The sequence below is a fragment of the Spermophilus citellus genome (assembly GCF_964194105.1).
Source record: "Spermophilus citellus genome assembly, chromosome: 15".
Taxonomy (NCBI): domain Eukaryota; kingdom Metazoa; phylum Chordata; class Mammalia; order Rodentia; family Sciuridae; genus Spermophilus; species Spermophilus citellus.
The window spans coordinates 19,669,345-19,696,259 of record NC_138195.1 but is presented as its reverse complement, the minus strand read 5'-3'; the positions used below and the strand labels follow the sequence as shown (position 1 = coordinate 19,696,259).

General features: G+C 46.1%; 1 protein-coding gene across 10 annotated transcripts in view; it reads left to right on the top strand.

Annotated features, from left to right (window-relative positions):
- Window positions 1-26,915, top strand: part of ARHGAP22 (Rho GTPase activating protein 22) — a 203,639-nt gene that overhangs the window by 114,644 nt on the left and 62,080 nt on the right. Inside the window, exon 1 of one of the 10 annotated variants that reach the window (XM_081267678.1) lies at window positions 11,194-11,573. The exons of the other annotated variants lie outside the window; for them this stretch is intronic. Coding sequence (XP_081123804.1) covers window positions 11,522-11,573 — 52 coding nt within the window. The 5' untranslated portion in view covers window positions 11,194-11,521. Of the gene's footprint in view, window positions 1-11,193; window positions 11,574-26,915 lie in introns of those variants that run through there. 10 annotated transcript variants of the gene reach the window in all.

The window sequence follows — 26,915 nt, the reverse complement described above, 5'->3', positions numbered from 1 at the left end:
GTCCTTTCATTTATTTATTCACTTATTAGTACTGGGGATTGACCCCAAATAATACTAGTAATTCAGCTTACCACTGAGCCACATTTCTAGTCCTGTTTATTTTTTATTTTGAGACAGGATGTCACAAAGTTGTTGAGGCTGGCCCGTAACTTGTGATCCTCTCACTTCAGCCTCCCACAGGGATCATGGGCATTCACCACCACAACGGGCTCCCAGGCTTACTCTTTTATAACAACTTCCACGAGTTGAGTCCCAAGAGAACTACATTGATTCCTTCTGAGACCCATGACCCGTGACCTAGTACTAAGCCCCACCCCTTAAAGGTCCTACCACTTTTCAATGTTGGCACACTGAGGACCAACCTTCCAGCACATGAACCCTTGGTGGACCTGTTCAAACCACCTCAAAACCATAGCACTCTCCTTCAAGACTGCGGAGGACAGAAAAACACTTTCTAAATAAGCTTTCCTTTACTAGATCCAAACTTCCACTGTAGGGTAGCCCTGGATATAAATGATTCTGATATTTAAAGAATTTATCAAAAAATACTAATAATTCACTGGGCACAACTGTAATCTTCATGGCTCAGGAGGCTGAGGTAGAAGGATTGTGAGTTCAAAGCCAGCCTCAGCAGAAGCGAGGCACTAAGCAACTCAGTGACACCCTGTCTCTAAATAAAATACAAAATAGGACTGGGGATGTGGCACAGTGATTGAGTGCCCCCTGAGTTTAGTCCCTGGTACCCCCCCTCCAAAAATAATACTGATAATTCAGCATTTTTCAAAGCACATTATCATGGGGCACAGTGGCATCCACCTGTAATGCCAGCTTGTTGGGAGGATGAGGCAGGAGGATCACAAGTTCCAGGCCAGCCTGGGCAACGCAGCTTAGTAAGACCCCATCACAAAATTAAATTTAGAAAGGGCTAGGGTAAGAGTGGTAACTCAGTGGTAAGTATAGAGTGTTTGCCTAGCATGCATGAGGCTCTGGGTTCAATCCTCAGCACTGAAACAAAACAAAAAATAAATAAATAAAAATAAATAGAAGCACATTTTCCTGGAATACTGGAATGTCAGAAATTGAGGCTACAATCCAGAAAACACCAGATCAGAATATTCTGCAGCCCTCCTTGATGCTTTCTTGTTGACTCGAGAACAAGACAACAGAGTTTGGGGGGCCACTGCTGGAAATGGAGGGAGGTGGTTGTTCTGGGTTAAATGGTGTTTCCCCCAAATTCACATCCATTGGAACCCAAGAATGGGGCCTTATTTGGAAGTAGAGTGTTTGCCAGTTGCCAGGACAGTTAGCTAAGGGGAAGTCACTGGATTAGGGCAGGTCCTAAATCCAATGCTTGGTGTCCTCATAAGAGGAGGAAAGGGCCCACTGAGACACACAGAGGGAAGAAGCCTATTTGAAGGTGGAGGCAGAGATTGGAGACATGTGTACAAGCCAGGGAATGTCAGAAAACACCAGAAGCTAGGAAGAATGAAGGAAGGATTCTTCCCTAGAGCCTTCAACGGGAGCATGGCTCTGCTGACACCTTGATTCCAGGCTTCTGGCCTCTAGAACTCTGAGAGTGTAAGTTTCTGTTGATTTTAGATGCCTAGTTTGTGGGAATTTGCTACAGCAGTCCCAGGTACCCTTGTGGAGCTGGGAAAAACCCTGCCAGGAGCAGGGCCCACAGGTGTAGACCTGGGAATCCCATCCACATTTTCAAGGCCTGAAACCCAGAAGCCCTAGTGGGTACTCCATCTTCCTCCACCTGCCCTCTTCCCAGCACCTCCTACTATGCTGTGTCATTTGCTCAGCCTGAAGCACAGCCCTGGGACTTCCTGGTGCTGCTCCTAAGGGCCTGTGGCAGGTTGGAAAGAACAGAAATGCAGAAGTCCAAGAAGCCCAGGAATACCTGCTGCTTTCTGATTGTGTGCACCACCTCAGAAGGCCATTTCACCATTTCACCTCCCTGAGCCTCTTCAGATGATGACAATAATGACATTTGAAGGTCCTTGGCAGGATCCTTGGTGTGGTGCCTGACACATAGCAGCTGCCCAATAAACTTGAGAACCTCCCTGTCTTAGTCTATTTTCTGTTGCTATAACTAAATGCCATGGACTGGATAATTTATAAAGAGAAGTTTATTTAACACATAATTCTGGAGGCTGGGAATCCAAAAGCATGGGACTACATCTGCTCAGCCTCTGGTAGGGACCTTCCTGTGGCACCTTAACATAGCACAGGATATCACATGGTAAAACAGAGCAAGCATGCTAGCTCAGGTTTCTGTTTCTCTTCTTATAAAGCCACTAATGCCATCCCCGGGGCCTTGCCTTCATGACCCCATCTAATTGTAACTACCTCCCTCATCTCCAAAAAACCTTGTCATGAATTTGTGGAATAAGTTTCCAACTCCTGAACTTTGTAGGGGAGACTTTCAAACCATAGTGCCCCCTTTACCCAATTATAGGAAGGATGGAGAATTCCAGCATCCTGAAGAACCAGCTTTTCCTGATGGGCTTGGGGCCAAGCTGAAGAGCTGGAAACCGTGGGGTGAGGGCAGGTGGGGGAGGTAAGGGGGAGTGAGGCTGGAGAGGGAGGTGGGAACCAGGGTCTTCATCGCATGTACACAGCCCAGACTGAGAAGGGGGGGGCTCCAGGACAGGGCTCTCTAGTTTCCCATGTCTGGCGTGAAGTGGTACTTCACAAAAAAACTGTGGAAGGAAGAATGTTGGAGAGGCAAAGAGCAGTCCTGCAGAAGTGTCAGAGTGCTGTAAGAATTAGCCTGCTGTGCAAGGGTTTGCATTGAAGGAATGTGGAGACCAGAGGATTCTTTTTTTTTTTTTTTTTAACTGAGAGAAGCTGATCTTCTTTGTCTTGTGAAGGGTCACTTAAGTGGCCCTCTTGGATATGCAAATGCAAGACTGGTAAACAGACAGTGTCCTGGGATTAGTGTATAACAAGAATTTTTTTTTTGGTTACAGGTGGTGAGTTTAATTTTAATTTTTTTTTAGTTTTGAGTGCTTTGGCAAGGATTGTGCCCTTCTTTAGGCCAAAGAAGAGGTGTGATCATCTGGGACAGCGGGGGAAGGAGGAGAGATTTGGATTGATTTGTGGAAAGAGCCCCCAAGTTTTCTGGAAGGAACGACATATACCAACACAGTGTTTTCATGCTTTTTGGACAAGAAATAAACTTTACTCTCCTTCCAGGCCCAGTATATACACCAGCCCCTGCCTAATTTTAAAGAATTCTGATCAAAAAACCACAGAATTGGTTTCACAACTCCCCTTAGGTTGGAGTCCACAGTCTAGAAACTGTTTCTTGGGTTTGGTGTTCAGGAAGTATGTTGGATGGGCAGAGGCTGTGGAAAGGATGCGGAGGCCACGGAAATAGTTCTTGGGAGTTGCGAGCCCATCAGGTACTGAGTACCAGGGGCCAAGTGGTCAGTGGTCTTCAGGAGCTATCCAGTGCCAAACCATCTGAGGCCAACTCACCCCTGGAAATAGTAAAGGAGGGAGCACCAGGGGTTTTGTAGACCCTCCCCCAGCATGGAGGTCAGGACTGGAGAGATTCGACAGCCCCATCCCTCCCCATGAGGACAGCCCATCTCCATACCACTAGCATCTCACCAGCACCAAGGCCAGCTTGAGAGGGACTTGCTTGATGCCATCCGGACAGCCGTATCTAACACAGACCCTTCTAGACGGAGCAGAACGCTCCCATGTTCTCAAAAGGCAGGAAATACCCTGGAGGAGCGGGGGCTTCCACAGCAAAATCCCAGGGAACAGGGGGCTCTACTTACCCTCTGTGCTTTGGACACACAGTCCAGGACAGCTTCTGCTCGGCAGCTTGCTGGGCATCAGGCAGAGATGGAATTGGCCTAGACACATGCTCCTTGGGACCAGACCTGGGAAGGCTGTTCTGTGCCTCTGTTCTTCCACAGCTAGGTGGCAGCAGCGAGCGCAGTGCTCTGACCCTTTGGCAAACTATGCTGCTCCCCACCTCTCTCCTCAGAGCTGAGTCTCCCAGTCCTCTCCCTTCTACCCACTAGGCCTGCCTGGCTACCGAAAAAGGGGCACTGGGCACTCCCTACGTGCCAAACTCTTTCGCAGAGTCACAAGCCATGCTCACAGCCCTCAGTACCTTCCGCCCCATTCACTGTTCAAGTGAAGAAGTGATGTTTCAAGATGTTGAAAGCTGGAATTCAATTCTGAAAGTTTTAGCATCAGTTTCAGGCAGTACGGCTTCGAAGCACACGTTTAGGCACCAAATGGCCTGACTGCCATTTTTAGTACCCCACCCTCTGAACACACAAGTCCCCTTTCTTTTTCCTTATGCAGGTGGCTTCCATTTCCTTACTCCCCTGCAGTAAGACTGACTCCTGTGACTAAGGTGTCAGGTTGATGCAGTGTGGGTAGGAGTGACCAGTGACCATAGAGGCTGCCATTGGTCACCATCAGCACCAGTCCCTAAATCCCCTTGAGGTTCCCCCACCTGACAGCAAACACAGAGGATCTAGAGGAGGAAGCCCTAGAAGGAACCCGGTCCCTTAGCAACCCCACAGAGCATCCTTCTCCCTCCTGGCTTCATGCTGACCTGTAAGCCATGGTGACCTGAGCAAGAAATAATCTTTAGAGGATTAAATCACTGAAATTTGGAGTTGTTTATTAAAGGAGCACACATCAATTACTTCATTAATGTGCCAGTTTTCTTATCTGTGAAGTGAGGTGATTAACACTAGTCTTAGAGTTATGGTGTCGATGACATGTAGTGTAGGTAGAACACCAAACTCGGGGCTGGAACATTGCAGAGACTTACTGAGGAACTGAGGGCCCTCCTGTGGCAACACTGGATGCTACAGCAACAGTTAGGAGCACGAGTTATCCCCCAGATAACAGTACTGGGACCAGCCACATGGACCAGATACCAGGTGGGCCTAGTTCATGGTAAGGGGTCTCATCTCCTGTGGTGGGGGGTTACTGGGAGTCTTGTCAGGTGCACAGGCCCTATCTATCGCAAATGTTCTGCAGAAAGAATTTTTGTCATAACTGCTGAAACACACTATCAGAGATGTGTGTAAGCAGAATGCTGAACATGTACTAAAAACGAGAGATGACAGTCACCCTGGAGCCAGACACTTCATCTTAAATCCTGTCTCTTCCACTTACTAGCTGTAGGATTATGGGTAAGCCACTTAACCATTTCATGCTTTAGTTTCCTAATCTGTGAAATGGGGATTATAATAGGGCTCTTGTGGGGATTAATGAGTTCATGTATATGTCATGCTCAGAATAGTACTTGGCATACAGTTAGTGCTCAATATGTGTTCTTTTATTACTAAGCATGCATGCCAGTAGGTGACTCCCTCACAGACATTAAGACCACCCCTCTAGTGTGTGGAAAGGCCTGATGCTGCTGGAGCCACCAGGGCATGCCCTGCCTGCATCTGGAGCCGCTGCTGAATCTGTCCATAGCAGGCAGCAAAAGCCCTCTCTGCCATGGCCATGCTCCGGCTCTTTCCCAAGATGCATTTTTCCTGGGAGTGGGGGAGGAAAGAAAGAAAGGCAGCAAGAGCAGGTGGGGGCAGGGGTGGGGGTGGGGGTGAGACTTCAGAAAAGGACAATGGGCTTTGTAAAATCCCTCTCTGGGCAGTCTGACCAAGTTCAATGGCTTTAGGCCACATGAACAGCAAGAAAAATGTAGCCCAGGAATTTCTCTCCAACTATTCCCCTTGTCTTTCTCTGTGGGAATTTGGAGCTGCAGACACATTCCTTCCTGGAACAGCATCCACTGCCCCGCTGTAGGCCCTTCGGCCAGAGCTGGAGAACCTGGCTGGCCTGTCACCTCCGGTCCCTGCCCCGTGCTTCCTCCCCAGGAGTAGGCATTGCAAAGGTGTGAGGGAATGAACTCTCCTGGGCAGACCTCACAGCCTGCCCTGTCAGGGGCCTACCCCATCCTGGCATGCCTGCCCCTCTCAAAAGCCAAACCACCCAGACAGCTTTCACAGCTGCTTTTCCCGGATCTGTCACCCAGAAATGGAGACTAGACATCTTGGACAGAATTCCCATCATCTTGGAGTTGGGAACTCACTTGTTTTTTGAAGCCATGCACGTCTTAACTTAAGAGGAAACAATTTCCCCAATGCTCTAAAATTCTTTTACAAGATTGTAAACTATAATTTGGAGACCAAATCTGGCCGGCCACCTGTTTTTTGTACATAAAGTTTTATTGGAACACAGCCACACCCATTTATTTATGCATTGGCTATGGCTGATTTCACACTGTGTGGGCAGACTCATGTTGCTACGGAAACTGTATGCCCTGAAAATCTTACATATGTTTAGTATATGCCCCTTGAGAGAAATTTACTAACTTCTGAAAGGAGCAAAGAAGTTCTGGTGTGGGTTTGATGTCCGAGTACTTGCCTAGGATGAGCAAGACCCTTGGTTCCATCCCCAAAGATGTTCTGAGCCTGGCATGGTGGCACACACCTATAACTCCAGCTACGTGGGAAACTGAGGCAGGAGGATTGCAAGTTCAAGTCCAGCTTGGGCAATCTAGGGTGTCTCCAAAGTAAAATCTAAGAAAAGGTCTGGGAATGAAGCTAAGTGGTATAGCACTTGCCTAGCATGCAGGAGGCCCCGAGTTTGCATTATAAAAAAAGAAAGAAGCTATTGCACAGTGGGGTGACTATAGATAACACTGATTTACTGTACAGTGTAAATTTATTTTTCCCATGAAGAAATGATATAGTTTTGAAGATATATTTAAACATTGTACAATGTATATTATGGATTGAGACATTATATGGCATCCATTAATATGTATAATTTTTATGTATCAATTAAAAATAAATTTTTAAAAGTCAAAAAAGACAAAAATACAGTATACTTTTACCCCTATTTTTCCTCAAAGGATTTGAAATGTCTTCTTATAAGAATTCTTAGAATATAATAGTAAGTGTTAAAAAAAATCAAGAATCCAAGAAAAGGCAAATCAAAGTTGAAAGGCAAAATCAGGAACCCAAACATAAATGTGAAGACTGTTAGGAGCTTTACACTTACCAAAGACAAACTTTAACTTTTCCCTGAGCTTCCTGGAAACCAAAGCAAAAAGATAAAAGAGAATTAAATCATTAAAAGGGTGGCTGGGGTTGTGGCTCAGTGGTAGAGCACTCACCTAGTATGTGTAGGGCCCTGGGTTCGATCCTTAGCACCACAAATAAATAAATAAAATAAAGGTATTGTGTCTATCTACAACTAAAAAAAAAGCATTAAAAGAAACAAAAGGGCATATTAGTTCTTAAGGGATCCACAACTTTTTCTAGCACAAAGCTTTATGGGCCTTACTTCAAACAGAAAAAGAGGGTTATCTTCCCTAGAATCATACTTAGTTAAAAAGAGAAAGACAAAGAAACCAGAACAATGAGTTTGTGAAGTTGAATAATGACTGCTTTCTGTTGATAAGGGATGATGTGGGGAGAAGGGTTCTAGTTAACATGTTTAACTAAATATCCAGCCAGAAAGCTCAATGCAAACCGCTTGGCTTCTGCACACTGTGGTAAAAGTACACAAAACATTCTGAGAGACCTGTGGTGGCCTGTGGTGGCCTACCTACCCTCTGGATAAAGACCATGCTCCTTCATGGGATAACTGCTGCCCATTGGAGGACCATTCCTACACCATCCTCTAAGGTGCTGGACTCCCCTTCAGATTGCGTCTCTGTTGCCGACCCATGGCTCCCAGGATACCCTCAGCACTCCGGAGCTCAGCCCCTGGGTTGTTTTTGTCAGGTGTTCAGTTGTGTCAAGTCACTATTTGTGCATGGATAAAGGAAGGAAGGAAGGAAGGAAGGAAGGAAGGAAGGGAGGGAGGGAGAATCACCAGAGCCCCCACCCCGACCCACAAGCTACACCTGTAGTTAAGATGGTTCCTGTTTCTACCCTTACACCATGATGGCCAGGGCTGAGCTCACACCTTTAGATGGTCCCATGAAGTTGCATCTGGTGTTCTTGGGAGAAGCAAGCAGTCCAGGTTCCTGGAGAGGGGCTATTAACATCAAGTCTTGAGAGTCCAAGAAAATCCCTGAAGGGTCTGGGACATATCTGGAACCAGGGGTTCAAGATTCACAGGCTCCAGGGGCCTAGCAGAAGCAAGCTCCCTAGAAACAGCCCCACATGCTCACTGTCCATCTTTAGGTCTCCCAAAGAAATAGAATAAAGCAGCAGAAGGTGGAGCTCTGGGCAGATAGGGGCAGATCTTGCCTCATAGAACATTGTCCTCCAAAACTGCCATCTAGTTCTCTTCTTCCGAAGCCCACTGTGCTCACTGGGTACCCACCACCCCTGTTCTAGCTTAGCTGCCCTGTGCTCTGTGATGTGGAAGAGGTTGCATACCCTAGGGGCTCCCACTTCCCCTTTTGGAGTGGGGCAGCTTGGGCTCAGTTGGAGCCTTGCAACCTTGAATTATCCTAATATTTTAACTCAGTTCAAGATAGTCTGGGGTCATGATCAATTTGGGGGGGAGGTGGAGCTATGTTCAGGAAATTTGATTTTTCAAGCAAATTCCATGTTTATGTACTTTTCCAGTATGTGCACAGCTCAAGACTGTACATCTCAAGACTTTGGGCCAAACTTAAGAAATGTCTCTAATCATCTATCCAACTATTCATCCATCTACCATCCATATAGCTATTTACCTATCTATCCATTCATCCATTCATCCATCTACCTATCCACGCATCCATATATCCACCATCTGTCTGACTATCTCTCTTGGCTCTTCCACTTCCCATGTCAATGAACTTTGGGTTCTTCCTCTGTAAATTGAATCTAATGGCATCTGCCTCATGGGGCTGTTCTGTGGTTAATTGAGATAATAACATTTGAGAATTGTCTGACACATGGTGGGAAGCACATAGTGAATATTATTTTCCTTTCCCTCTGAGAAAGAGACATAGCTAGAAACTATATTTAAAAATGACAATGTGTAATAAGAATTACAGTTTGTGAAACCAAAGGCAAAAAAATACTAGAAACTCTTGCTTTCCTATTTGTCTGTTGAATTGCCCTGGGAGTTGATATTTAAAGCCACTTTGAAAAGTCGCGTATCCCAAAATATATTTGAACGGTTCAATGAGGACGTTGACCCTCTATAATAGGCTCATTTGAACAATCCTGCTTTGCTACTTCCTCTTAGAAAGATAAACAGGCGGCCCACAATGGCTGCTGTGATGTTTTCTTTTAAATCTTGCTTTCCAAATGTAGGACTTGGCCGTTGGACAATCACCCGGGGGCTCGCTCCCTGCAGATGCGCTCCCTGAATGCAGGGAGCTCCAGCCTGGAATTCCTGGGGCCTCATTAAGCCCGCTGTGACTAAGGATCTTGCCTGGTGCTAAAACTGTTTCAAATGACTTGGCAGCAACCAGAAGTCAGGTCTCCCAGTTTTTTCTCGGTTACTCTCACTTTGTAACCACCGCCTACATGTCACGAAGTGAAAACATCTTTCTTTCCGGATCTGCTGTGGGACAACTCTGTCTCTCCCCAAAGACCCACCCTCGTCTTTCTGGGAGAGTTAAAGAAGAGAGAGGCAGAAATCTGCCCCACTGTTGTTAATCTCTTTTTGAATGAAGACTTAACTCTTGGAAAAACCTCTGCCTGGCTCTAAAGTCATTAGAGTCCCTCCACCCCTTTCTCATTTAACTCTTCTGTTCTCAGCCTGGGAGCCTCTGCCTTCCAGACTGGTCTCTCTGGATGGGGGTGGGGAGAAGTGGAGAAAGTCTCAGTCAACCCCAACACCTCAGTCTTGCTTCCAGGTCAGGAACAGATCTTAGGGACTGGAGGGGTGAGAAAGAAACTCACGTTAAGGACCTTGCCAGGGAATGCAAGATGTTGCTGGGGATGTGACTCAGTGACAGAGTAATCACCTAGTATGTACAAGGTCCTGGGTTCAATACCCAGCACTGGGGGGAAAATTTAGAATAAAGGTATGAGGAAATATAATTCCTCTTTTTGGACCATTTATACAATAATGCATGGATATGCCTTTCTTTTATGAAAAGAGACCATTATAAGAAAGCCAAAGTCTTTTGGCACCCACTTTATTCCATTCTTGTCTCCCACCTTCTCCCCAGAAGGAACTACTCCTGGTTTCCTGATTTCTCTCCACATATTTCTTTAGGCCTAAGTGCCTACAACAGAGTCAGGTATAGAATGAACACTACAGTAATACTCTGTGTGTATTTTACATGAATGTTACAAATCCATAAATCTCAAATGTTTAGTCTTAGCCTATTCCTTTCATATAACACTTTACTTTATGAAAATGTCCGTGTATTTGATCATTCCTTTACTGATGAACATTTTGGTGGCTCCAGTTTTTTGTTTTTTTTTTGGTTTTTTTTTTTTACAATTACAAGTGAAGCTGCAATGAATAGTCCTATGTGGGTTTTCCTGGGCATGTGGGTAAGCATTTCTGTGGGATGCATACTGAGAAATGGAGTTGCAGCGTCCCAGGGTTTCAGCATTTTTAGTTTTAAAAAGCAGCATCCAAAGTGATTACACCAAACACACCCTCGTGATAAAAACACCCTTTACCCAAATCCTCACTGTCATTTGATGATGACTATAGTTCATAGTTTCAAAGCATTTAGCAACATGCCAGTTGTGCTATAAGTTCTTTTATATATACCAACTTTTAATCCTCACAATGACCCAAATAAAACAATTTCTACTGTGCTCTCCATCTTATAGATGGGGGAAATGAACCCAGAGAGTTTAATCAACACCATAAAACCTTTAATTTGTGCTCAGTGACTTTTTAGGTGAGAAAAAGTCTCAAAAGGGAATTGGTTTACTCAATCACTAGGTCCAGAGGTAGCCCAGCAAACCTCTTAGGTAGCCTGTGCAAACACTCTTCCTGCTACTTGCACACAGTTCAGGTGATGTGGAAAAATGAAAACCAGGTAACCCTGGAACACCGTCCCCAAGTCACCCAAGAACAGACTGCTCAGAGGATGCTGGAGGAGGGCGAGGCGCTGCCCTTTAACAGCAAGGGCAGTTCAGGCCACTGTGGCCCCCAGCAGGTCTATGCAGATAGGTCAGGCCAGTGTGGCCTCCAGCCATCGGTCGGCTCCCGGGAGCTGGGAGCCAGGTCTCCTGCAGCGGCCCCTGGCGGCACTGGGTGAGCGCGCGGCTCGGCGTCCCGGGAGAGTAACGGGCCGTGGGGAGGGCGCCCGCGAGGGCAGGGAGCCGGCTCGGGGCCGCCCCGGCGCGCGAAGATAAAAGCGGGCTGGCGGCGCGATCTGCGCGTTCTCCTATTGATTAGCAGGGTCTGCCCCGAGGCTGAGATGCCCGCGGCGCGGGGCCGCGACGAAGCGTGAGGGCCAGGAGCTACGGAGCGACTGCCCCGCGCGCACCCGGGCGCCCCACTGGGCACTGCCGCGGGCGGGACCTTGGCCGCGCCGCCCTGGGGGGGGCCGGCGAGCGGCTGGAAGCGGAGCCAAGCGGTGGGGCCACAGGAGGCTGCCATGGGACTTTGCTGCTGCAAGGACTGGAGGGGACACCTGCGATCGCCCAAAGGTAACCAGCGCGCACGTGCGCCGGGTCTTGGAGCGCCGCTCCCGGCTCCCTCCAGCAGCCGCTGGGGGTTGCCAGGCCCGCTTCGGGGACTTGTCCATTGCTTCTCCTGGGCAGCCCGCACCTGCCTCAGCATTGTTAAGGGCTCAGGTGTGCCTGTGGCTCTCTGGAACTCCTAACTTTGGAGAGGGGGTCTCCTCGTAACTCCCGACGCGGCGGCGCATCCAGGGACGATTCCTGGCTGGGGACTAGAGTCGGACCCTGGCAGGAGGGGAGGAAAGCGCCTGCCCCCTAGGGGCAGGGGAGAGAGGAGGGCGTGGGCTGCTAGTCAGCCAAGTCCACGGTAGGTTTGGGGTTGGGGCTGGGGCTGGGGCTGGGGCGGAGGAGCCTCCAGCGCTCGCCTGCAGATCCGCTGCAGAAAGAGCCCGGCCAGCGCCCGGAGGCAGCAACGGCACCGCCTCTGCGGCTTAACCGCCTGGAGAGGGACCATTCATTCTCCTCGTCCGCCTCTGTCAAAAAACTTGGACTGAGGGGCCCTGACTCAAGAGTTTTCCAAAAGTCGCGGCGGAACCTGCTAGCAGAACTGCTTGTGGAATGCAGCAGGCTTGGAGAGGACCCAAAGCCTAAAACACCCTTAGGAAGTTGGCGGCTGCCTGAGGGAGGCCGGACCTCAGTCAGAAGCGCGTCCGACTTAACCCTTGCTTTCCTGGAACGAGCCCTGTGGATCACGGGGAACTTAGTGGTGCGTCCCTTCGTAACTCCTCAAACTCGCTTTACCTTAACACTCACCAGCCCCCCACCCCCACCCCAGTTAAACATGCAGATTTCCGATTGGTTGCTCTGACCTGCTGGATAGCCTGTGTTTCAGGAGTTCCCCAAGCTTACTTCTATGACCCACTAGGAATCCTTGCCTGTAAATCCTAAAGGAAGCACCAGATCCTGTTCCTTTGATAGTGTATTCTGGATCCAGATAAACAAAAGATATGAACTGGGCACAGTGGCACACCTGTAATTTCAGCTACTTGGGAGACAGAGGCAGGAGGATTGCAAGTTCAAGGCCAGCCTGGACAATTTAGCCAGACCCTGTCTAAAAATTAAAAAAAAATAAAATAATAGGGTACAAAAGGGCATAGTGACTTGTTTAGTATGTGCACATCCCTGGGTTCAATTACCAATGTGTGCATGGGACGTGAATGTATCAAGCAGTTGAAGGGCTGTTGTACAGGTGATAATGTTGTCACAAGTGTTCAAACCACCAAGGGTTTGAGGTGGCTTACAACATGTATAATGATTATAAAAAACAAAATAGAACCACTTTAATTTCTTTTTGTTGTTGTTGTACTAGGATTTGAATTAGGGGCACTTGACCACTGAGCTACACCTCCAGCCCTATTTTTCATTTTATTTAGAGATAGGGTGTCACTGAGTAGTTGAGTGCCTCGCTTTTGCTGAGTCTGGCTTTGAATTTGCAATCCTCCTGTCTCAGCCTCCCAAGCTGTTGGGTTTAGAGGTTGCACCACCATATCCGGCTCAGTACCCACTTTAGACAGGACTTTTTAAGGCCAAGGGAAAACATAGGACAGTTCATCTGTGGTCATGCAGCCAAAACCAAATGGGAAGTGTGAATAGTCGCATGGTTCTTACTACCCCACTGCAACAGTTTTCTTAGCATTTGATTAAAAGAATAATAAATAATAATAATAATAACAGTAATAATTTCTTGTGGGGCTTCGAGCTTGGAGGGTGGAGCTGAAATCCATTGTATGGTCTTCATTGTGAGAGCATCCAGGGCCACAGTAATACTGGGGAGGGGGGGGTCAGGGGCTTGCTAAAGATGCCTTCAGAGGACAAGTTAGAGCCCAGAGCAGCAAGGATTTCACTGGAGGAGCAAAGCCTGGGCGAGCCTGTGTCCCAGGAGCAAGGTTGGATTTGCAAAGCCTTGGTTAGGGAGGGCATGTACCTATAAGCTCCAGAAGGGAACCAAAGGCATGTCCTCCTGCTAAGTTTGTCTGCTGGGGCTATGAAGCTCCAGGACCCATGGTTGGCTATACCATCCAGGTGAGGAACAGGCCTGGTCTAGGAGTGTTCCCCAGCTGGCCTCCCACTCACCCCAAGAGGAAAGCTAGCCACAGCAGCCTAGGAGTTGGGACTCAGTTTGAAGTGCCTACATGGTTCTGCAGCCCATGGAAAAGAGCAAAGCTTGCCAAGTTTGGGGTGAGACAGAAGCCCAGTGGTTTCTAGAGTGGACAGTCAGCCACTCCCTGGCAAGCAGGAGAAAACCTATAAGGCTGGACATCCATGGTACAAGCAAGGCTGATGTTTGGGTTTTTAATGTGAAAATCTCCAAATGTTCAAGTGTTGTGAATAAATGTGGGCAGTCTGATTAAGCAGGAACAGTTTGGCTCATTGTTCAAAATGAGTTCTGCAATAAATGGGGATGGGGTTATTTGCTCAAGTGAAAGGCATCATGAGTTGTCAAAGTTTGGAAGGTTTTTTACTTCAGGCCTCTCTTGGTGCAACTGTGCATCAGATAGATTGTAGGTCCAGTTTCCAGAATTTTGCCCAAAGAAACTGCTTTTTACAGAGTCTCATGGCACACATATCTTTAGATGCACTTTTAGAATTGATGATTTAAGCCCATTGTGGTGGTGCATGCCTGTAATCCCAGTGATTTGGGAGGCTGAGGCAGGAGGATTTCAAGTTTGAGTCTAGTCTGGGCATTTTGTCAACAATACCCTGTTTCAAAAACAAAACAAAACAAAACCTGGGGATGTAACTCAGTAATGAAGTAACCCTTTTGTCAATTCCCAGTACTACATACACATACACACACACACACACGCACACAAAAGGAAAATAAAAGAATTAAAGAATTGCTGCTTTAAACATTAAGCTCTGTTGTCATAGCAGTAACACAGTATGTCCCTTCCTGAGATCTGTGTATCAGTATATATGTGCATTGTATGTTTAGCTATTACAAGCCACCTTAATAAGGAGAATTTTGACTCTCCAGACTAAAGTGAGTGTGTGTGTGTGTGTGTGTGTGTGTGTTTTAGGAAAGGTCAAAAAGAGCCCATTAGTCACAGATAAGGCAACTACTGTTCTTACTGATTTTATACCTGGATGTTTCTGAATGGAAACTTTTACAACTGAATATTCTAGCATACTATTTCTTTGTAAAAGTGTACTTGGTAAAGTAGAAGAACTTAAATAATCTGTAATCACATGAGGAGAGCAGCAAAAACACCTTAAAACCTATCAATGGACCTGCTGGGTGTGGTGGCACATCGACAATCCCAGCTACTAGGGATGCTGAGGCAGGAGGATACCAAGTTCAAGATTAGCGTGAGCAACTTAGTGAAGCCCTATCTCAAGATAAAAAGTAAAAAGGGCTGGGAATATAGCTTGGTGGTAGAAAGCCCTGGGGTTCCATCCCCAGTACAACAGCTACAATCGAGCCTGGGAGTTTATCCAGGAGCCACTTGCAAGTGCAGCCCAGCACAGTGGGCCTGGGGAGGAACTGCTGTAGGCCTTTTTCAGGGCACAGTGATATGCTGCAATATTAATCACACCAACTATGCTACGCAAGATGGATTGTTACAAGTGGAGCAGGCTGGGGTTCCTGGTGCTCCTAGAGAAGCTGGAAGGTCAATGAGCAAGATCTAATTTGCAGAGGATTACATGCCCCTAAAAGCAGGGGGCTGATACATTTTCTCTGAACTCTGAGGCATCAGTCTGATTTTATCATCTTTGGGGATGTTCCCAGATGCTTCTATATTTAGGGCTCTGTAGTGGGTTCATTCAGTGGCACATTTCATTTTCTTCAACTTTGCATCGTTGCCGAAGGTTGAAGCTTGAGAGAAGAAGGTGGCACTAGAAGTCAGGTTTTGGTCAAGACTTGGGGCAAGCAAGAGAGCAGACTGGTGGGTCTCTGTGCACATTCTACCATGCTGCTGACTCATCCCCAGGTGACTTTGGCACTTTGGGCCCCTCACCCTCCCTGTTTGTCTTAGTGTCAGAAGCCTTCCTCTGTCCTCCAGGGTCTTGTCCACTGTCATGTCCCCTTCTTTCCTGGATACCCTTAGATTCCCTTCTGCTCCCTATGGCTTCTCCTGTCAGCTCAGAAACCTGCCTGAGTTGTTATTTGGAAAATTAAAAACTACAACGACACCAGTCTGTCCCCCGACTCCTGCGCTTCACACACCTTGCCCATTGTCCCTTCCCTCTATCAGGAGCACTCCAGAAGCAGTCTGCCTGGCCCTGCTGCCCTGTATCTTCCCCACTCACCCCTGACACCCTCTGCCTTGCTGGACCACACAAACAGTCCTGGTGCTCTGAGCACCTAAGAGCCCCCCAGTCCCCTCCTGTGCCCCTGACCAGTGCTTCTCCTACCTCTCCTTGGTAAGATCTTCTTCCCTGCCCCACTTCTCTGGGCTGTGGGATTCTTTTCCCTTCTGAGCTCTGTCTCCATCAGGACCCTGACAAATGTGACTTCCTTTGAGCAGCAGCCCCTTAGTCCTCTTCTGTAGTGTCCCTATCCAGCCTGCAGATCTGGAACCCCTCATCAGCCCCCACCTGCCCCTTCTTCAGGTTTTCTGGTTCTCACCTCTACCTTCTTCACTTTCCATGACTGAAGGCTGACGGCTCCTGTGATCCTTCCCCCAAGGGCACCACGCCACTGGGTATGCCCTCATCTGGTCATCTCCACTCCTGAGGGCCTAGGTTCTTTCTTGCCTGTTCTAGTCCATTCCTGAAAGCCAGTGTCCACCCATGGCTCTAGTCACCTTATGCCCTTCCTTCAGCCTGCCTTGGCCCCACACTACCTATAGGAAAGGCCATCTTCTTGGTCTGACGGGTATTATGTCTCCCTCGTTCCCTCCCAGCCCGTCCCACCACACAGCCTGGACCTCTCTTTCCCTCTCCACACCATCCCCTTCACCATACCTTCAGCTAGGCTGAGAAGGACCCAGCCCCAGGCAGCGGGGGCCTGCGCCTGCTGCCATCTCCAAGCCCCTGGCCCACAGGACAGTTCATTTCATTCTCAGCAGTGCTGTATGTGTTGGCCGCCTCCTGTGGGTGGTGATCATCTCGTGACCTTTGGGATCTGACACCACACCGACACCTGATTGGTGCTTTGTGAACACTGGAGAGAGAGCAGAGGGTGAGCAGAGACATGGGTGGCCACGGGGCCTACCTGATGGCAGGGTCCAGCCTGTTGATCCCAGTGGCAGCTTGTTTGGAAGAGACCAGCCCACTTAGTCCAGCTCAGGCTGCTGAAACAGAGTGAGCTCTGGGGATAAGCTCCTCTGGTGCCTTTGCTGATGGACAAAGTGTAGGCTCTGGCAGGCATGGGCTTGTTGGAGCATCTGACAGCCAGACGCAGAGCCAGAGCAGGATGGGTAGACAGAAAGCTGAGGGAGGCGTGGCCATCACTGGATGGGGGTGATAGGACTGGTCTATTAAATAAACCCCTCTACTACCTCTGAGCCCCTCTCTTGAGAGGATTCCATTTTTTATGCAGTCTTCTAAGATTGCCACTAAGCAGCTGCTGTCCATCTTCTGCCCGTCCACTTAGCAGCCATTCTTTGGGCACCCACTCCACACCAGGCCTTGCACCAGGTGCTGGGGATAAAAAGCTGGGAATGGTACAGGGTCTATTCCCAATGTGCTCAGAACCTAGCCAAGTAACGACCCAGGTAGCAGATGTGGCATCTGGACTGGGAAGAAGTTCAGAGTGAGAGCAAACTGGAGTGTTCTGGGTGGATTGGGGGACAAGGATCCCACCCAGCCTGAGGGTCAGAGAATGCCCTGACCAGATTGTTCACAAGCAGAGTCTAATAAGATGAGGCACAGTCCAGCAGAGACCATCAGGAAGGGCTTTCCAGGAATGCAGAGGTGTGCCAGGGCTGAGGCCGTGCAGGTAGCTGTAGCCGGCAGGCTAAGTGTACTGTCTGCTCTTTCCCCAGCGGTTCTTCTGCTTCTGCCCCCAGAGACCTGTACTCGGTGATGCTCCTCAGCTGGCCTCCACAGCTCAGCCCTTTGGCTAGTAGAAACATCAACATCCAGGCCCTTCCCCAGCCCAGCCTCTTTGATCTACTCCGTGACCCTCCCGGCTGTCCTCTGGATGAGAGCATCCATTTCCTCCTTCTCTTTCAATGGCATCCTAAGTCTTGCCAGTTCTACTTCCCAAACCTCCCATCTACCCCCACACACGTCAGCATGCTGGTCTTGGACACCACCATCCTGCCCCTGACTGACTGCTGCAGTGGCCTCCTGACAGGTCTTCCCCTGTGGACCCTCAGGGTTGGTTCTGCAGCAGCAGCTAGAGTGACCCATTCAGGTTGCCTTCTGGAGTTCACTGCTCCCTGCTGAGAAATGTTCACTGACTCCAGTGACATTGACAGTCAACTCTCAACACCGTTCACAGGTGGCCCAGGCTGGTCTCCAGCTTCTCAGGACTCCCAGCCTCTACTCCTACCAGGCCTGTTTTTATTCCTCTAAGTGCCCACAGGTTTTCTCTGCCCACGTCATCTTGGCGACTTGGGCACCCCAACATTTGTCTGGGCCTGGGCCTCAGTATTTCTGGGGAGGCCAATCTTTGTCTGCTTGGGGTAGCAAAATATCTTGAACTGGATCATTGATAAACAACAGACATCTGTTTTCCCCAGTGTTGGCAGCTGGGAAGTCCAAGATGAAGATGCTGGCAGATTTTGGTGTCCAATGAGGGCCTATCCTCAGGGATGGCAGTTTCTATATGTCCTTGTGTGTTGGAAGAGACAAACACCATCCCTTTGGCTTCATTTATAAGGACATTATCCTCATTCCTGAGGGTACAGTCCTCATGATTTAACGGCTCCCCAGAAACTCCCACCTCATACTATCCCATGGGGATAAGTTTCAGCATGTGAACTGCTGGGGAGGACAACATTCAGGTCACAGCAGAAGCTTCCTTGACCCCCTGTTATTTGCTTAGTTGCCATTGTGTAATTTTCCTTAGAGATACTTACCACAGTGCGTAACTGCACACAGGTCATTGTTCTATGACATCGGTCCCCTGGCCTAGTGAGCCAGAAGCTCTCTTAAGGCAGGGCTGCTGCGGAGGCTGGCAGAAGCCAGGGGGTGTGGCCGCCTTGTGTCTGATGATTTCGAACTCAGCAGAGAGCTGACGTGGAATGAGGTGAGGCTGAGGACAAGACTTGGGAGTGTTAGAGCCTCATGGTTCTAGGGTGCGTGTTCAGGGCATGGAGACTAAGGAAGGCCTCCTGTCTATGACTCGGGGTTTGCACTCATCCCGCTCTATTTCTAAGAAGTAACCGTTTTTTTTTTTTTTTTTTTAATTGCTTTTTCCCTATTTAAGCATCCTGGGCAGAAGCCCTGAGGGCTTTTCAAAACAGGAATCAGCCTCAGACAGAAGGTTTGGTTCCATTTCCTAGACAGGTTACCCTTCTCACCTCTCTGAGTCTGTGCATTTCCACTGTAAGTAGGAGCAGGCACACCCATCTCAAGGATATTAGAAAGCCCATGAGAGTCCTATTTCTGCCCTTTACTAGCTGTATTACCACTCAGAACCTCAGTTTCTCCTCCTCCTCCTCCTCCTCCTCCTCCTCCTCCTCCTCCTCCTCCTCCTCCTCCTCCTCCTCCTCCTTTTGGTGTGTGTGTGTGTTTTGGTACTGGGGATTGAACCCAAAGGCCCTTAACCACTGAGCCACATCCCCAGCCCTTTTTATTTTTTATTTTGAGACAGGTTCTTGCTTAGTTGCTTAGGGCCCTGATAAATTTCTGAGACTGGCCTTGAACTTGCAATCTTTCTGTCTCAGCCTCCTGAGTTGCTGGAATTATAGGTGTGTGCCACTGTGCCCTGCAGTTTCTTCATTTGGAAAGAGAAACAGGCAAGACTAATTGATCCATAAGGTCTCAAGCAGGTTGAACTGCAGATGGTTCTTTGAGGAAACACAGAACTGCTCTGTGCTCCTAGCAGTAGCGTGTCAGCAGGCCCAGTTCTTTCTCCCACCTGCTTGGCAATGAGCCCAGCAGTGATCCAAGTGGTGGGAGAGGGTGGTTACAGCAAGGATGGGTCAGCAGCTCTCTTTTGACCATGTTTGCAGCAGGTTTGTTTAATCTGCACATCGCCAAGGCCAATACGGCTGGCTTTTAGCGTAGGGGAGAGGGTGGGCTCTTATGATCCCCAAAAGAACCAGTCCTTGGAAGGCCTGGCATCCCTTACCTTGCCTACTAGAGCTGAAAAACCTTCCAGAAAGCTTCAGAACCCTTAACTAAGAAGGAAGGGGGACAGAATAGGTCTGGAGGCGTGCGTTCTCATCTCGTTAGTCTGTGAGTCCTTGCACCTCCAGGGGACCCTCTTTCGGAAATCATAGGACCATTATAGGGTATATTCAGATGAACTGAACTCCTGAAGCAGCTCTCCCTATCTCCCCTAACTCCACCTGGCTGTGTAGCTATGTGGCTAATGTACATCCTACCTGAATTTATAATTTTTACTGGGCTCTTCCCCCAAATACCTATCACTGGGCTCTTTGAAATAGTGCCATTGAGATATATTTCACATGCCATAGAATCCATCTATTCAGAGCATAGAACTCAGTGGGTTTTAGTATATTCACAGAATCAGGCATGCATCACCACACTCTAACTTTAAACATTTTCATTACCACAAAAGAAATGCATGCCCCTTAAAAGTCACTTCTCCTTCTTGAGACAACTCCCCCTTACCCATCTCCCTAGCTCTGCAGCCCCAGGCAACCACTGACTACTTTTCATATGAAAGTATGACATATGCCCTTTGTGACTGACTTCTTTCATTTAGCCTGATATTTTCAAGGTTCATGTATGTATAGCTACTTCATTCATTTTTAAAAAGGCAAAATAATATTCTATAGTATGACTATGCTACATTTTGTCTATCTGTTTATCAGCTGATTTGCATTATATTTTGCCAAATCTTCCTTTCTTTGCAGGGGGCAGATTTTTATGTGTGTATTTATAAGAGGTATTGGTATGTTGATTTCTTGGGGTAGCTTTGTGTTTGCTATCAGAGGAAAACTGGCTACGTAGAAGGAATTGGGAACTATTACCTCCTTTTTCATATTTTAGAAGAGTTTGTGAGCAATTGGTATTTGTTATTAAATGCTTGGTAGAATCTGCCAACTTTTCTTTTGGGAAATGTGTTATTGATTGATTTAATCTGTGTACTTGTTGAGGGTTTATTTAGATTTTATATTTCTTTTGAGTTGGTTTTGGTAGTTTGTGTCTTTCTAGGAATATGTCCATCTCATCTAAATCGTCTAATTTGTTGATGATCAGTTGTTCATATTATTTCTTTTTAACCCTTTTTATTCTGTAAGGTTGGTAATAATGTTCCCATTCCTGGTGTTAGTAATTTGAGTCGTCTTCTTTTTCTTGGTCTGTCAAGCTAAAGTTTGTCTAATTTGGTGATCTTTTTAAAGAGCCAACTTTTTGTTGTTGATGATGATTTTCCTGACTGTTTTCCTGGTCTTGTCTCTCTTTGTTTCCTCTTTCATTTCATTTGTTTGATTTGATTTGATTTGTTCCTTGTCTACCATTTGTAAAGTATAAGACTAGGCTATTTGAGTTGAGATGTTTCTTCTTTTATATGATATTTATATTATACTGTAGACATTTACAGCTGTCTCTTCTAATCATCCTTCACTGCATCCCATAAGTTTTGATGTGTTTTCCTCTTCACTCATCATTTAAGACATGTTTCTTAAATGTCTGTTGTGATTTATTCTTTGGGGATTTAAGAGTGAGTTCTTTAGCTTCCATAAAAAATAGATTTTTAATTTCATTCCTCAGTTGTCACTAACATACTTTCATACTTTGTTTTAGTTGGTCCTTCAATTTTTTTAAGGCTTATGATTTAGTGAATTGTCTATTCTGGAATATATTCCACGTTTACTTGAGAAGTATGTGTATTCCACTATTATTGGGTGGAACATGCTGTATATGTATGTTAGATCTAATTGGTTCCTCTTATTGCTCAGTCTTCTGTTTCCTTGTTGACTTTCTGCCTAGTTGTGTTATTGAAAGAGGAATATTAATGTCTCTAACAATTATAGTTGAATTTTTCTTCAATTCTGTTCATTTTTAGTTCATGAGTTATAGGGCTCTGTTCTTAGGGGCATATATACTTGTAATTATTATATCTTGTTGCTGCATCAACATTTTTGTCCTTATAAAATGTTCCTCTTTGTCACTAGAAACATTTTTTTCTTACAGTCTGTTTTTTTCTGGGTTTTTTTTTTTTTTGGATAATGTTTACATAGTACATCTTTTCCCATCATTTCATTTCTGCTTACTTGTGGTTTTTAATTTAAATGTTTCTTTTGTAGACACTGTATTGTTTGCTCATTTTCAAAATGAATTCTCAATCTTTGCCTTTTGTTTGGAGTATTTGATCCATTTGTATTTAATGTAATTACTGATAAGGTAATTACATTACCTTAAGATGTTTTGCTATTTGTTTCCTATGTCTTCTGTTCTTTTTGTTCCATTCCTCTATTACTGCCTTTTTTTTTAATTAAATATAAATTTTTTAATGTGCCACTTTAATTGTTACTGTTTCTATATAGTGTTTAGTTATATTTTCTTTGTGATTGTTCTGGGGATTACTCCTTCCTTTAATTTAAAATAATACATAATATATAGATTAGTAATAGATTAATATACACCTGTAATCCCAGTGATTCAGGAGGCTGAGGCAGGAGATCCCAAGTTTGAGGCCAGCTTCAGCAACTTAGTGAGACTCTGCCCCCAAATAAAAAATTAAAAGGGCTGTGGGTATAGCTTGATCGTAGGGCACTCCCGGTTTCAGTCCCTGGCACAAAAAAATTAATATACATATGAATACTACCTTAACACAGTAGTATATAGCAATTTTGTTCCAATATAGCTATTCCCTCCCCCTCCTTTGTGCCATTATATAAATAATTATAAATGTAATTATTTGTCATAATAATTACATTTGCATGCATTACCACAGTTTTATAAGTATTGCTTTATGTAGTTGTCTGCATAAATAGAAGGCAAGAGCTACAAAAATAAATTTATTCTGTCTTTTATATCTGACTATACAAATGCTTTTCATTTCTTCATGTGGATCTGAGTGACCATCTAATGTTTGATTTCACCTGAGGGACTGACTCCCTTTAGGATTTGTCGTATAGATCTACTAGGATAAAAAACTTGAATGCCCTTCGTCTTTGTCAACCTGGGAAGGTCTTCATTTCCTTTCATCTTTGAGAGATAGTTTTGCTGGATATAGAATTCTTGATTTAGCTAGGTTTGGTGTTGCATTCCTGTATGCCAGTTACTCAGGAGGCTGAAGCAGGTGGGTCACAAACTCAAGCCAACCTGGGCAATTTAGTGAGAATCTGTCTCAAAATAAAACGGGCTGGGACTGTGGTTCCGTGGTAAAGTGCCTAGCATGTGTGAGGCCCTGGTTCAATCCCAGAAGCCATAGGACACACACAAGAATTTTTGGTTGCTTTCTTTTCTCCCTTCTCACCAACACCCCCCTACCTCTGCTCTGCCTACTCTGTATTTTGAAATATCATCCTACTGCCTTTTGGCTTCCATGGTTTCCAGTAAGGAATCTGTCAGTTTTATTGAGAATCCCTTGTATGTGACAGATCATTTTCTTTGGCTTTTTTCAAGATTCTTTGGACAGCCTGACTATGCTATGTCTTTGAATTTAATCATTCTTGGAGTCCATTGAGCTTCTTCGTTGAATAATATTTTACAATAAATTTAGGAAGTTTTCAATCATCATTTATTTTTTATTTTTGTGGTACTGGAGGTTGAACCTAGTGACTTTCTTCCACTGAACTTCATCTGCAGCCCTTTTTACATTTTGAAACAGGGTCTCATTGAGTCGCCCAGGCCGGCCTCTAATTTGCAATCCTTCTGCCTCGGCCTCCTGAGAAGCATGCACCACTGAGCCCAGCTCCATTGTTTCTTTGAATATCCTTTTTCTTTCCTCTTCCCTTCTGGGACTTACATCATGTGCATATTGGTAGACTTGATGGTGTGCCATCAATTTTTGAGGTTCTGTTCCTCATTTCCATGTTTCTTTTTCTTTTCTTCAGGCTGGATATTCAATTTCCTATGTTCAAGTTTACTGATTTTTTTTTCCTTCTCCCAGCTAAAATCTAATTGGGCCCCTAAGTGAATTATTAATTTCAGTTGCGCTTTTAAACTCCAGCATTTCTATTTGGTTCTCTTTATAATTTCTGTCTCTTTATTGATATTCTCTAATTGGTGAGATATCATTGTCATGCTTACCTTTAATTCTTTACACATGGTTTCCTTTAGTTCTTTGAGTATATTTACAATAGCTGATTTGAATTCTTTGTCTAACAGCTAAGCCAAGGACAGTTTCTATTTACTAATTTTCTTTTCTGTGTATGGGCCCTGCCTTCCTGTTAATCCCTGTCTTTTATTGAAAACTGAACATTATAGAAAATAGAATGACAACTCTGCAAATCAGCTTTACCTTCCTTCCCCAGGTGGTAGTGGTTGTAGGTATTTAGTGACTTTCATTGTGTAAGTCTGTACAATCTATTGTCTGAAATCTCTCCTTAGTTTAGTGGTCAGCTAATGATTTTCCCTAGATTATTTTATTTTATTTTATTTTTTTGAGATGAGGTCCTGGTATATTGCCCAGGCTGGCCTCAAACTTGCAATCCTCCTGCCCCAGCCTCCTCAGTAGCTGGGATTGCTAGTGTATCTGTCCTTCCTTCCTTTTTTCCTTCTTCCATTTCTCCCTCCCTTCTTTTGTTTTGCAGTACTGGGCTAGACCCAGGGGTGCTTTACCACTGAGCTATATCCCTAGGCCTTTTGTTTTTATTTTCAGATAGGGTCTTGCTAAGTTGCCAAGGTGGCCTCAATTTTTCTGCCTCAATCTCCTGAGGTTCTGGGATTACTGGCATATGCTACTGCACCTAGCCATAGATATTTTTAAATGACTTGAAACAGTAAGTTTCCTACTCTTTGCTGAGTGTATGTGCATGCATGTGTGTGTGTGTGTGTGTGTGTGTGTGTGTGTGTGTGTGTGTGTGTGTTTGGGCACACCTTCAGTGTTTAGGTAGGTTATAACTCTGCCTTAGTCTTCATTTCCTGCTTGTACCAGAGATAAGTCACTGGGGTCCTCTCAGGTCTTTCCTGCACATGGATATGCACATGGCCTTCCAGGTATATGTTCCAGGTATATGAACTTTTCAAAGTTCCCCGTGTATGTTTCCTTCCCCAGATCTTCCTTTTAAGTTTTAGCTGGCTCTTGTTTGCCCCAGGTGGTATCATAGTTCTGTATTAAAGAAGTGCTGCTGATTCTTTCGGACAAATGCCATAGGGATTTCCCAAAGAGTAAGCTAGGAGTTAGGAGTCAGATCAAATAGTGAAAAGGCTCTGTAAGGTTTTTTTGTTTTGTTTTTGTGTTTGTTTTTGAGTGGCAGCACAAGTCAAATTGTGACTATACTCTATGGATGGGATTTTTTAAGAAGCTAATTCTTTCCAAGGTGTGTGATTTTTTTTCCAATGCTTGGGACTGAACCTAGGGCTCTGTGCATGCTAGGTAAGCACTGTGTCACCGAGCTGTATCTCCAGCATATGAACCTGCACTGAAGTCTTCTCTAGAGAGGTCTATCCCTTTTACCTAAACTTTACCTGGATGCTAAGTGGTGAGTTGCAGGTTCCCCCGTGGCTTGTTCTCAGGGAAGTTGTGTGAATGTTGTTGAAATCATGGAGCTTGGAGTTGGACCTGGTTCTGAATTCTGGTTCTGCTACTACTATTTATCCATCCTTGGGGACAGGTTACTTCTTTGAGCCAAAGGGGGATATCTTTGTCTGAAACTGGGATACCAACGATCTCACCAAGTTCTGTTAAAGTGGCATTTGTACACCAAGGTGTTGACACACAGAAAATGCTTAGTAATGAAATGATTATTGTTTAGCTTGAGCTTAGGGCGAGACTCTAAAAACTGATGAGGTCATTGTTGCTTTTTTGACATGATAGCATTTATAATACATATAACACTATGGGCCAAGCCCAGACTTGAGTACTTTATATATGGGCATTCATTCAATCCTCACAGAAACCCTCAAATACATTCTATTATTAGTCTTGCTTTGGAGGCCAGGAAACAGAGGGCTATAGTTTCCCACTCACGGCCACTCAGCACTAGAATGCCTGCCCAGGCTGTCTACCCTTGTGATTATTCCATGTCAGTGCTACTTAAAAGCAGGCATTCCCCTTGACAGATAGCAGTAGAGAACACTGAAGTGTGACAAGAAAAGCAGTGTATGGCGGGGCACGGTGGTGCACTCCTGTAATCCCAGCAGCTTGGGACACTGAGGCAGGAGATCACAAGTTCAAAGCCAGCTTCAGCAACTTAGTGAGGCACTAAGCAACTCAATAAGACCCTGTCTCTAAATCAAATACAAAAAAGGGCTGGGGATGTTGCTCAGTGGTTAAGTGCCCCTGAGTTCAATCCCTAGCAGAAAAAAAAAAATGTAAAAAGAAAGAAAAGCAGCATAGGTCTTTTACTAATGAAACTTGAAACGAAAGGATTGGGCCTCCCTGAGTCACATCCAGTTTGGAAGGAGTCAAAGGTCAGGCCCAGACCAGCTACTTCTCCTTTGTGGCTTAGTTCCACCAGGTTCCTCTCTGAGAATTCATCACACATAGGGCTGCCCTCCATCTGAGTTCCTCCTGGGGCCTGGGGTGCAGCCTGTGCCTGGAGAAGCTCCTCTTCTGTCTCCCCAAGTCTGCTCAGACTGTTGCTTAGACTGAGGGCTGGTTGAGGAATGGGGGTTCTGCTATACTTCTGCTGCTCATGGTCAGCTCCCCATGTGGACCCCCAGGATAACAGTGGGAGGGAATGTTAACAATTCCATGACACACCCGGGCCATGTAGAAGCAGGTACCCCTTAACCTGGACTCAGTTCGGCCTGTGATTGACAAGCAGGCCTGGTCATCCTCCACCACTGGGATGCATCAGGGGCTCTCTGTGCCTTACTCATTTGCATGGGGACTCCACAGCCTTGATGTCTGTGGATTCAGGGGGTCAAGAGGGGTTCCCTTTATGTCTGCTGTGTTTGTCAGCCATCACTTGGACACGTTTCGTGTGTGCTGTGCTCTCGTGTCTTAAATAAACGGTCTCTTGTTTGAGAGGAAAGAGCCAGCAATTGCTGGTGCTTACTGTGCTGCACTCAGCAAAATCCATGCCTCTCCTTGCTCAACCCTCCCCACGTGACTGTAAAGAGACCAGACCAGAGGCCCGGAGAGGCAGATAACCCCCTGCCCTCCAG